The 11,469-nt window shown below is 34.4% G+C and overlaps 1 protein-coding gene across 1 annotated transcript; it reads right to left on the reverse strand.

Annotated features, from left to right (window-relative positions):
• Positions 1–1,848: 1,848 nt before the first annotated feature.
• Positions 1,849–4,696, reverse strand: LOC127084229 (uncharacterized). The gene is made up of 7 exons (XM_051024641.1): positions 4,110–4,696; positions 3,439–3,477; positions 3,216–3,286; positions 3,034–3,098; positions 2,794–2,883; positions 2,612–2,704; positions 1,849–2,482 (listed from the first exon to the last, which is right to left on the reverse strand). Exons 1-7 carry the CDS (start codon positions 4,466–4,468, stop codon positions 2,069–2,071), a joined length of 1,131 nt encoding a protein of 376 aa, XP_050880598.1. The 5' UTR covers positions 4,469–4,696; the 3' UTR covers positions 1,849–2,068.
• Positions 4,697–11,469: the final 6,773 nt, after the last annotated feature.

The raw sequence follows: 11,469 nt of genomic DNA on the forward strand, positions 1-11,469 counted from the left end.
GATACTTTGACAAAAGCAATGAATAAGAAGGGAAAAAAAAGAAATAAAGAAAGTAATTGTCAAAGAAAAACAAAAAATCACCAAAGGAACTTGTAAGTGGAGAAGGAAAGTGAAGTCTAAAAAAACTTATGCTCTCTTATCTTCAAAGGTATTTTTGAATCCAAAGAAAATCAATGTTTCTTCTAGCCAAACAAGGTTACAGGCTAATAGATACCTTATTGATCCATGACTAAATGCATCTTTTGTAATATTGCTTAGATGAAATACAAAATAGATATGTAGTATATGTATTTTTCGAAAATGAGGGAAACACCATCTAGTTTAGTGAAATTCAATGAGATTATGATTCTGATGAAAATTGATTGGTAATCTAAACTTACATTGAAATTATACTTTGGTTAAACAACATTTTCATCTTCATGCTATGATTTATGGATAGTTGTGACATTGATTTTGAATTTGAAGATGTCAAACTACAATTTCAATGTTTCTGATTAATCATAAACCTTACATATGCATGATTGAATTATTAAAATGATTTGTCATTTGTATAAATTTTGTCTGAGGAAAAAAATATAAGTTGGAGAAAGTTAATAAGTGTCAAAAATACTCATTTAACATAAGTAGTTATTATCTTAAAACACAAGAAATTACATTACCCCTTCCCACAATTTGTCATAAAAAGGAGATAAAACATCTGTATGGATATTTTAACTATATTATTCGTGAGTATATGTGAAAACATCTAAGAAAATCATAAATCATTGAAGCGGAGTAGTAAAGAACTCGTTGGGTGAAGTAAAGTCTCGCCCAGCCAAGACAGGACAGAAACAAGGCAATCTTTCTGACTCATTCTCGTCAGAAGAAGACAAAATCTTGTTGGGTGAGAAGAGATTGTTCAAGATGACTTCCATACCAAGTTATTTCTTGTAAAAGAAGGGAACTCACTAGTTGATGTGACAAATTTGAGAACACATATGTAACTTATCATGAGAACACATATCACTAGAACGATATGTGAAAATATTAGCCGAAGACGGAACAGATATAACTTATCATGAGAACACATAAGGATAGGATAATAGAATCTAACCCAAAAGGTTTCAATTTCATCTATTGAATTTTATTTTCATTCATAATTACTTTAACTTAGTTATCTAACAACAAATTTTTCAAAAACATTCTTAAAATCATATGGATTATTGAATAGATTTTAAATAGCGCATCAGTCTCTATGGAGACGAAAATACAAATACTTATTTTTGTTGCTAAAAACTACATTGCACAATATTGATGACTTGAACTCTATCTGCAATATAAAGGAGGAAAGCTTTTAAGGATGAGATCTTAGACTTGACTCTATCAACAATAGGTTGGAAGCAAATTGCTTTGGCCTTGCCTTTAAAAATTCACACTCCAAGATAAGTGAGAGGGAGAGAGTCAATCTTAAAACAAATGTTATGAGTTAGTTCTTCAGTTTTACAGAGAGAAATAGAGCCAGGGTATAAGGTGAATTTTCTAGGATTAACAAAAGAATTTGAAAGCATCTATGTGAGATGGCACATTTGAACCTCTTGCCCCCTTGATTAGCTTAAACCTCTCATTATCCACGTTAGCCCTCTATTTAAGACTTCTTCAAGGCAAAAGAACAGGAGAGAATGGATCTCCTTGTTTGGCTTCCATTCTACAAGAAAAGTAACCAGCCTAAAAGTTTTTAATGGAAATTTAAAGCATATATGACAATATTGTTTCTATCCAATGACAGAATTGTGCATGAAAGACATCTAGCCCAGGTGCACTTTCCTCATTCATAGCAAACACATCATTTTAACCTCATTCGTACTAGGATTAAGGGTCAAGAAGAAACCACTGAAATTAAAATCAATTAAATATTATACACATTCTTCATTGAACAAACAATCCCCACAGAAATAATATTCATATTAATATATGTCCAACACCTAAATAAAATAAAATAAAATAAAAACCTATCTGCTTCCGCCACCCCCTCTTCGGGGCGATTTTTTTTTTTTTTGAATTTTCTTTCAAGCTTCCATTATTGACATTTTCAAATACTGTTGCATAATCTCTTCTCCATCCAGTTGATAATGTCCTGAGCTATCTCTTCTCGTTCCGGCTCAAACAAAAGGTCATGCAAGAAGCCATCATAAAGCTTTATGTCTTTGATCTCAGAAGCTGCCTTGTTGTACAAGTCTTGTGATGCCAATGGATCAGTTACTTTATCAGCAGTTCCATGCAGGACAAAGAATGGTACTGTCACAGACATGAAGTTTCGCATTAAGTAGGATGATATTCGCAGTATTTCGTGGCCAGTTCGGACTCTAATAGGTCCTGTGTAGACTAGAGGATCCGAGTATTTCGCCACTAAGGCTGCTGGATCCCTTGAAACTGGAATGCCCCTTTTGTTTGCTCCTTTGAATTGGAACCTTGGAGCTACCAGAGAAAAGATTGGAGCAACAGCCTGCATAAACATATCAGACAAACAGGTAGGAAATAAGTATAGGCATACTGCGAAAAAACCAACAAAACAGAAACGCGGAAAATGTCAAACATCGTGATTTCATTTCATGCCTACAAATGCAAAACTTACACCAACTATTGGATGAGAAGGCTTCACACGCAGCGCTGGTGAGGTTAATATAACTCCTTCCACCATCGCCTCAATTTGAGGGTGCGATGCCGCCTACATAAAAAATGCAGAAATTAAAATTCGAAATTCAAAGACGACAAATTTAATAATAGAGAGGTGTATGTAGAAGATTTCAGTCTTACTTTCAACACCACAGCACCTCCAGTGGAGTGACCGAAGAGAAAGCACGGTATCCCAGGATTCTCTGATTTAATACTTTCCAAGAAAGCTCCCTATTTATATTATCACCGTCAGTATGCAAAGTGCACAGATCAAAACACGAAATGGCATTTGAAAATGCAATTTACCAAACATCTTTCTCTAACACCGTTGTTCGAAATGATAGAAACTCAATGAATCCTAAAGTTTGGAAAGATACTTACTGTGTCTGCAACCACGTGATCGAGAGAAGGAACATAACCATGTAATCCATCACTACCTCCATGACCTGTAGCAGTATAACATACAACTTCAGATCGGTCACAAAGTGATAAGGGTGATAAAACACCAAAACAAAATTGCGGTACAAGGATTGCAAATGCATACAGCGTAAAAACTAAATTACCTATCCAGTCCATTGCATAGACACCAAAGTTGCACAATGTTAACTGCCTAGCAAATTCTGCATATCTTCCACTGAAAAAAGGAGCATCGAGTCAGAATTGGGTGCAAAGCATAAAAACTAAGATAAGTAGCCGTTGAGCTCTGAAAGATAACCATAACCAGACTAATCCTATAACAAACAACTGTTGAGCTCTGAATGATGATCCTATACAAAGCAGGATTACCTGTGTTCATTGAGCCCGTGAATGATGATCATAATACCCCTAAAAGAACATAAGGAAAATAACTTGAGTTCAGTCAAATGTTAAAGAGAGTCGCACAATGGCATGCAATATAACCCAAAAAACAATAATAGCAACATCCACTCCCCATCCAGTGCCAAATCAATCATTTCAATCACCAATACAGTATAACAATATGCAAACCAAATCACATTCAGCATGAAATATCCCTATAAATTTCCCTATAGCGCGGAAACTTCTGATGGAAGGCTTGTCTGTGACAGTGTCGGTCTACGTGACACACAACACCGACTCATGTGATTATATTCTATCAATGAACTTTTTCAAATGTTCACTGGTGTTCATGCGCATGTGTCAGTGTCGTGTGTCTGATGTCTGTGCTTAGGTTTATTTTGCCAAATTTCAAATCAGTTATATTTTCCTTCAGGTCTATGAGTCCAATTTCCCAGTTATGGAAACTGAAACATCCTAAATTCCAAACCCTCACCCTAATTCAACACTATGAAGCTTAATCTCAATCTCTACTTAGAAAGTAAAGTAACAAAAAACAATAGAATCAACAAGAATCCTTCAAATTTCATCACGCAAATCAAGAGAAAACGAACCACAAATACTTCCAAAAAAGAAAGAAACAAAAGCAGAAAAAACCTTACTTAAGATCACCAAAAACCGGAAACCAAGAACGACAAAACAAAGCGTTATTCCTAACACCATAAAAAATCGAAGTATTCCACCGGCAACAACCGTCATCACGACCCATTCCAACATCCTGCGCCAACGCTCTTCTCCTAAACGTATCCTCCTCTTCTCTAACCAACCACCGTTTCTTCAAATTCCTCTTCGGAGAACCCGGCACCGCCACCCTGTTTCTGTTTCGTCCAACGAACAAAAGAAACGACAGAAAGAAAGTATAAACAAAGATAAGCGAGCCTCTAAACGCTTTCAGAAGCGGAATTATCCGGTTGCTAGCTCCCGACGTTAGTGGCTCCATCTGCGATTCGATGGAAGACATCCTAACGACGGCGAATACCGCGGAGAAGCGGAGGCGAAGGAAAAAAGAAACGTCGGAAGAAACGGTAAAAGAATCGAGAAAACAGAGACAGCACAATAATGAGAATAACAACAGCTCAAAACATAAACAAAAGAACTACTATTATGGATTGACACACTTGTGTGGTTATTTATACATTTTCTTGGGTTAATCTTGTCCGTTTATTTTTACAGATGTTTGATTTTCTGACGGTTGGGATTCTCTTGTGAAGATGCTGTCTCATTTATGAGACACAAAAAAGTAAAAAAAAAAACTTTGTAAGCATCGGAGGAACGAACGGTGAAATGTGTATACAGCCAAAAAATCGTTGCGATGATTTGGTTATTAGCTACGACTGGACACGTGGCGGTCATACATTTCTAGATTAAGCGGAGAAAAAAACGCGTCTTAGAAAATTCATCCTTTTTTTTTACTTTTTATCAGTAGATTAATTATTAATGAAACTGAAATACTAAAATACATGATTTTTTTTTTTACCGGATTGGTATGCAAATGAGATATATGCCTTATGTACTAGTATTTCTTTAGATTGTACTTTTTGATAATAATAGTTCTTATGTCTCAAAATGACTATAAAATAATTTGACTGAACATTGTTAATTTTTAATTTAATATTGATTATTAATTTTCTAACTATATTATTTAAATAATATTAATTATATATTTTCAATTTAATATTTTCAATTTTTGTGTTTGTGATGAAAGTGAATCTATTAAAATATGATAAAAGTATTTTAGTAAAAAAATTATTTATTAATAATATAATTTTTTAACATGTGTAAATTGATTAATTAATAACATATTTGTTTTGGGTTGGCAAATGGTCTACGAAGAACGACCCAAAGCAGTAAGACCATATCAACCATTGATGGATGGGTGGATATTCATCTATTGCAATTGAACACAAGCATATCTCACATGATATGCACCTAATGGTCACTCGTATTCCATCTTGGATAAATCAGTGACGATTATAATTGCTTCTTTATATAAGTGTGACTCTGAGTCATGCCTATATATATTTTCACTCACACTTTAAAATATCACGCCGTTCATATACTAGTATGCGTATAAAAATGCTAATCATTTGCATGTACCCCTTTGATCATCGAAGATTTGTCACAATTGTATCGAAAGTCTTACACGGTGGCCGTCATCAATCTTTTACTAATTCTCTGTTGTTGAACTGAATAGTGGTTCCTTCTATGTGAATCGTCTTTTAATTCTCTTGAATTCTTGTTTAATTCTCTCATGTTTTCTAAGTTGCATCACTGTAATTGTTTTCTCCCACGACTTTGAGTTACTGTTTCCTAACCATTTTATGCTACTTTTCCTATAGGCGATTCTAAAGTACCTCACACTTGAAGTGCTACCGATGATCCTCGGTCTACTATTCAAATTCTTCAAAATAATGCTTCACCATTTCTTTCTCATGTAGATGAAATTACTCAAGCTTCAACGATGATTCCTCAATCCTTAGTTCAAGAAACACATCCAATTCCTTTAACTCGCTTTTTGCTTCTCCCGCCGCAGCATCATGTTCCTCCTCATCACCCTTTACATGATCTCCAGCAACTCTAAGCTTCATTCAATGCACAAAGTGCGAACAAACTTATGTTAAACATTTTCAATTTCCTACAACAATAGAACATGTGGCTCTTCCTCCTGGAAGAAAATTAAGAGAAGGTTTCAATTGAGATAACAACATAGTTAGAGATGCTACAATGCAACCATTTCATAGTTATCTTAGTGGATGTTCTTTTCAATGCTGGTTCACAAACATCAAGAGCTCAAGAGTTTTAAGGAAGGCATCGCCCTTGCCATTATGATTAAAACTCACCTTCCCATGACTCTGGTGGTAGAGACAATAATCACACACCACCTAAAGATTGTCATCCAATGAGGCCTTATTCTCATTGTCCACGAATAAGATACGAGCATGACTCTATTGAACAACATGTCGCCCACTATCAATGGAACCCGTCTACAAGAAGTATCATTGACTACCACATTCATAAGTCTTTGGAGAAGCCACAAAAGCTAGAAATATATCATAGTAATGAAGACCCTGACCATCATGTGAGCACATAGACATCATACTAGATTAAACAAAGCTAGAGAAGTTGTAAAGTGCAAGCATTTTTCTCTCACGCTGAAGATAGTTGCCATGATTTGGTTCAAGGACACGAAAGATAACTTCATCGGTTCTTGAAGAACATTATGTGATGAGTTCACATTCCACCTTATAGAATTCAGGCGCCAATTGATGATAATAGTTGCTCTTAATGTCATTTAGCAAAGGAAGAAGGAGATGTTAGAAGAGAACATCGACAGGTTCACCATGGAAGTTGTAGAAGTAAAAGAGTATAATTAAAACCGAAATGTTGGACTGAAAGAACCACATAGATTGAGTCATTTAGTTTCTCGAGCACAACCCAATATCAACTATGAAGAGAAGTTGTTAGCTGAAGACATCAAGAGTAAGACATATTGGAAGCAATAGGATAATAAGCTTCGTGTAGACCATGACAATGAGAGGAACAAGAACCCATGATCCCAATTCTCATAGTATACCTCGTTGAACACATCCAGAGGGAGAATTATGCAAGAGTGTGCCAAAACAGAGTTTAAGGATAACAGGGTGAAATACCCCAATGTCATGAAAGTGTCAGCATGCACTAACCTCCCTTTAATGAATTGGAAAGTGATGAACACCAAGGAAGAATGATGACGATTTCCCCCCTAATCAACTAATCCAAGTTAGAGTCCATTTTATAATTCTTCTCAGCATGCATTTTAGTTGTGTGACCATTGTCTAACCCATTCCTATGAACAACGTCTCTTGCTGCTTTTGGAGGCACTTTCTAACTAGGTGGAGGAACCAACTTGGCATGATCTTTCTTCACAACATCAGTCTTATTTGTTATGAAAAAAGGAAGTCAATGAATAATGAAACATGTTAGATCACACAAAAAAAATGACAACTTGTCAAGATAAAAACAAAACAAGAGAAGACGATGAATTCACTTTGTGCCAAAAATTTACCTCATTTCCTCTTTACTACTCGCCTCAAGCAAAAGGCAAGTTTCAATGTATCGGAGTTTCTTTTTGGGTGAGGAAACACCATAAGGATCAACCTTCTTTTGACACTCAAAGTCACCTTAGAACTTTATGAGCTCTTTTTTTAACCTCGGCTCTTCAACAAAGATGTCGGCCTCTTTATAAAATATATGTCTCAAAAACCTAAACAAAGATGTCATCCTCTTTATAAAATAAATGTCTCAAAACCTGAACAAAATATCGCAAAGACTCTCTCGCGTGGTAAAGTTTAGAGGTGCAACAAAAAAAACATGTCCTTGAATGTCTTGAAAGAGACCATATATAGTTCAAAAAAATTACGACCTTGTTTCAGAGAAACCAACCATTCAGGGTGATCGAGGTCAGCAAACTTTCTTAGCACATGCAATAGATCAAAGAACAAAACCAACATGAGTGGGATGCTCTTATACTCACGTCAGTACTTGAAGGCTTTCAGATATACCCAATTTATGGGTTTCAACTACAAAGGGGTAATATATAGATAATTGAGAATTCAACCTCAAAATTATTAGGAGGAAGAGTAACCTACATCCGAGAGAACAAGCATTGATACATATTCAACCCACACATGTCAAATTGAATATATATATATATCACTTCCACATAGTGTCATTTATTTTATATATATATATATATATATATATATATATATATATATATATATATATATATATATAGAGAGAGAGAGAGAGAGAGAGAGAGAGCTCTTTTATGAGGATTAACCATTAGCGGTTTCCTGCTAAAATCAACATCATTAAGCTGCACATCACTAAGGTCTATAAAAATATATATATAAATCTAGATTTTTTTAATTCTCCATATTCAAGCACAATGAAAACAAATAAATGAATAAATGAAGAAAAAAGAAAATACCTTATATTTTAATGCAGGTATTTAAAAAGCTCAAATAAAAATGCAGGATGGTTTGAGTGAAGCAATCCCTACTTCCAAAACTCGATTGAAGAAGAAAAAATGGTTAACGAAGCTCTATCATTGATTACACTCTTGAAACGAAGAAGTCAAAAGATGAAAATAAATCCCAAGTTCTCGCTTTTATAGACACAACAAGTGTCAAGATCAATCGTTAAGATTCACTAAAAGATCAAAATCCATATGCAACAACTCAGATGGATTCTCAAAGACACTTGAGTGTACTCGAGTTGTCATAGATGTGTCATCTTTCTACCCTACGCATATTCCATCTCTGCGAACACATATTTATCATACCAACTATTCTCATTCAATGACATCGCATAGAGCACTTTCGCCTTTGCACGTCATGAATGAAATAATATTGATGACTATTTTTCATATTACATTTTTAAGTAGTTATCAATAGTATATTCTTTTAATTATATTTAAATTTATAGTTAGATATTACTTTGTCCTAGAATATAAGATGTTTTTTTAAAATAAAAAAATTACTAGTATAAGATAATGTTTAACTTATAAACTGTATTAATTATTTATTACTAACATATTATTAATTAATTTACCTTTTTTATAATTCCATAATAATACTTTAATAAAAAATATTAACTAATTCTCTATTTTAAAGATTAATTTATAAAAAGTATATTATTTATAAATAAATTTAATATCACGGTTTATTTTAATTGATAGATGGAGGCAGAAGGAAATTACTATCCAAATAATTGGACATTATCCGATTGGGAAGTATTAACTAGAACTACACTTCGTTGCCATTTCGTGTGTGGCTTAAGTTTCTTCGCATTTTCCTCTTTATTTGAATTATTGTGCATTTGAAACATCTATTAGTCAATTCAAGTACAAAATTTATATTTGCTCTTTTTTTAATTCAGCCTTCTCATCTTTGAACATGATGAAGCTGGCTGCGAATTCAAGAATTGTTAACTACCAAAATTGGATTGTTGTGTTTTTTTTTTTTGGAAGATTGTACATTTTTAATGACTAAAATATTTTTAACTACTAAAATTGGTAATCTTCAAAATGGTAGTACCAGAATGTAGAGAGAATCATAATAAATATAAATTAGTTTTCCAACTAAAAAAAACGTAGTCTTTAGAGTCTTAATTTTTTAAAAAACTTTAATCTTTGGGTTCTCATATAATAATTAACTTTTGTCTGAGATGCTCCCATCTTGAGTTTTTTTAAGTTAATCCATCTTGATTTGGTCTTTTGTGTTTCTTCTATTTAGAAGAACCATTACCGATCGTTCTTGATGATGATCGGTCTAAAATACGAATTTTTAGGTGATCATTGATTTTTTTCCAAGCCTCGGAGGTGAGAGGATCTTGGGTTCGCGTTCCTTTTTGTCTGTCTCCGTGGGCTAACCCATTGGCAACTTTGAACCCTGTTAATGGCCTTCTTGCTCAATCTCTTTTTTAGTCTGCATGGTCGTCTCCACTGTCCACTCTAGAAACGGAGGTGGAGGACGGGTCGTGCTTTTGCTAAGAGTATTAATTGACACCAACTCATTGAGAATACTTAAGTTATCTCTAAGACATCAACACACGATGAATACACAAGTGAAAACCGTCAATACTAAAAGTAACAAGTAAGCTAAAAGTTCTCATCACCAAATATTCTCTATCTCTCTTCCTTAGAGGTCGTTTCTACCAACCATCGAATCTCAATATGCCACCTCTTTTGTGTTGGTCCTAATTGACAAAAAGACCGACTTCATCCACAAAAACTAGGCCCTCAAAGAACGCGACAAGACCAACCATTAAAACTTTCTTACTCCGAGGATAAATCACAAGATTTGTATGCATATGTTCTTAGACCCTTCAAAAAGTAATTGTCCCTCCAATATTTGGTAAACTTGTCCACATGCATCAGGGAAACCAAAGTATTTGGAGGGGGAAGAGGAGGTGCACCCCACATGGGAGTCTTTATTACCCACACGATCCCCCGGTAACATAGATAAACTCTCACAGGTTTCACGGCTGATGGGAGGGGTGACAAAATAATACCTATGATTAAAATTCTTAAAACTATACATAAACCTCAAATATCTTCTTCACTTGTATGAAAAAGTACAATCCTTGATCTGTTGGAACAAAATTGGTTTGTCTCATATCCCTTAGGTTTTGATGATAACAAAGTATTTAAATAACAATTGGGTATACTAATGTTAGTTCAAGTGTGCAGGACCATAGACTAAAATTTCATATAGAATCCAATTATTGGTTATGACTATGAACATTCAAAGTGAAGCTTAAAGACTAAAGTCTGATGGATCAGAAGCTGAAAACCAGACTCTGAAGAATTTAGCATTTGTAGGTCAGAGTCTGAAGAAGTCAGCCTCTAAAGACCAGACTTTGGAGACGCCTGCTTCTGATGATCAGAATTTGAGTCAGTCAAAGCGCAAGGACCAAAGTGACTCTGATAGGTCATTGTTCATCTCTAAACATACTTTGTCACGTGAAGATTTAAGCTCTATTTTCTTCATAGAGTCTACTGGGATACAACTGCTAAGTCCTTTTGTAGAAAAAGATTTTCAAACTAGCCTTCACCTAACCTGACAATTCGGTGAAACATATCAACGTCTCTTTTGAAGCTTCTCCAAGGACTATATTGTGTTGCATATCCAACTACTCCTTTTCTTCTCTATTTAAGGAGCTAAAAGACTTGAAGAAAAAAACACTCATGGACACAAAAAGAGAAGTTACTATGTCAAAGAAAAAGCACAAGTTGAACATAGAATTTCTTATCCTTGTACATCTTAGAATTCCTTAAGTCTTAAAAGAGTCATATTGCGTTGTATTCTTTATACACCTCTGATTGTATATCAAGTGTATTTTTCCAACAATCATTTATTTTCTAGGTAGGTTGTTATAAGTCTATTTCTTGTGTGCTTTAGAAAAGAAAGTTTCTTA

Source organism: Lathyrus oleraceus, chromosome 5, assembly GCF_024323335.1.
Source record: "Lathyrus oleraceus cultivar Zhongwan6 chromosome 5, CAAS_Psat_ZW6_1.0, whole genome shotgun sequence".
NCBI classification, from domain to species: domain Eukaryota; kingdom Viridiplantae; phylum Streptophyta; class Magnoliopsida; order Fabales; family Fabaceae; genus Lathyrus; species Lathyrus oleraceus.

Excerpts from the sequence above, each read along its gene's own strand:
- LOC127084229 (XM_051024641.1), bottom strand. The coding sequence starts at position 4,468 with ATGTCTTCCATCGAATCGCAGATGGAGCCACTAACGTCGGGAGCTAGC. Across the intron at positions 3,099-3,215 it reads CTATGCAATGGACTGGATAG|GTCATGGAGGTAGTGATGGA; the intron begins GTAATTTAGTTT and ends ATACTGCTACAG. Across the intron at positions 2,705-2,793 it reads GAGGTGCTGTGGTGTTGAAA|GCGGCATCGCACCCTCAAAT; the intron begins GTAAGACTGAAA and ends TTTTTTATGTAG.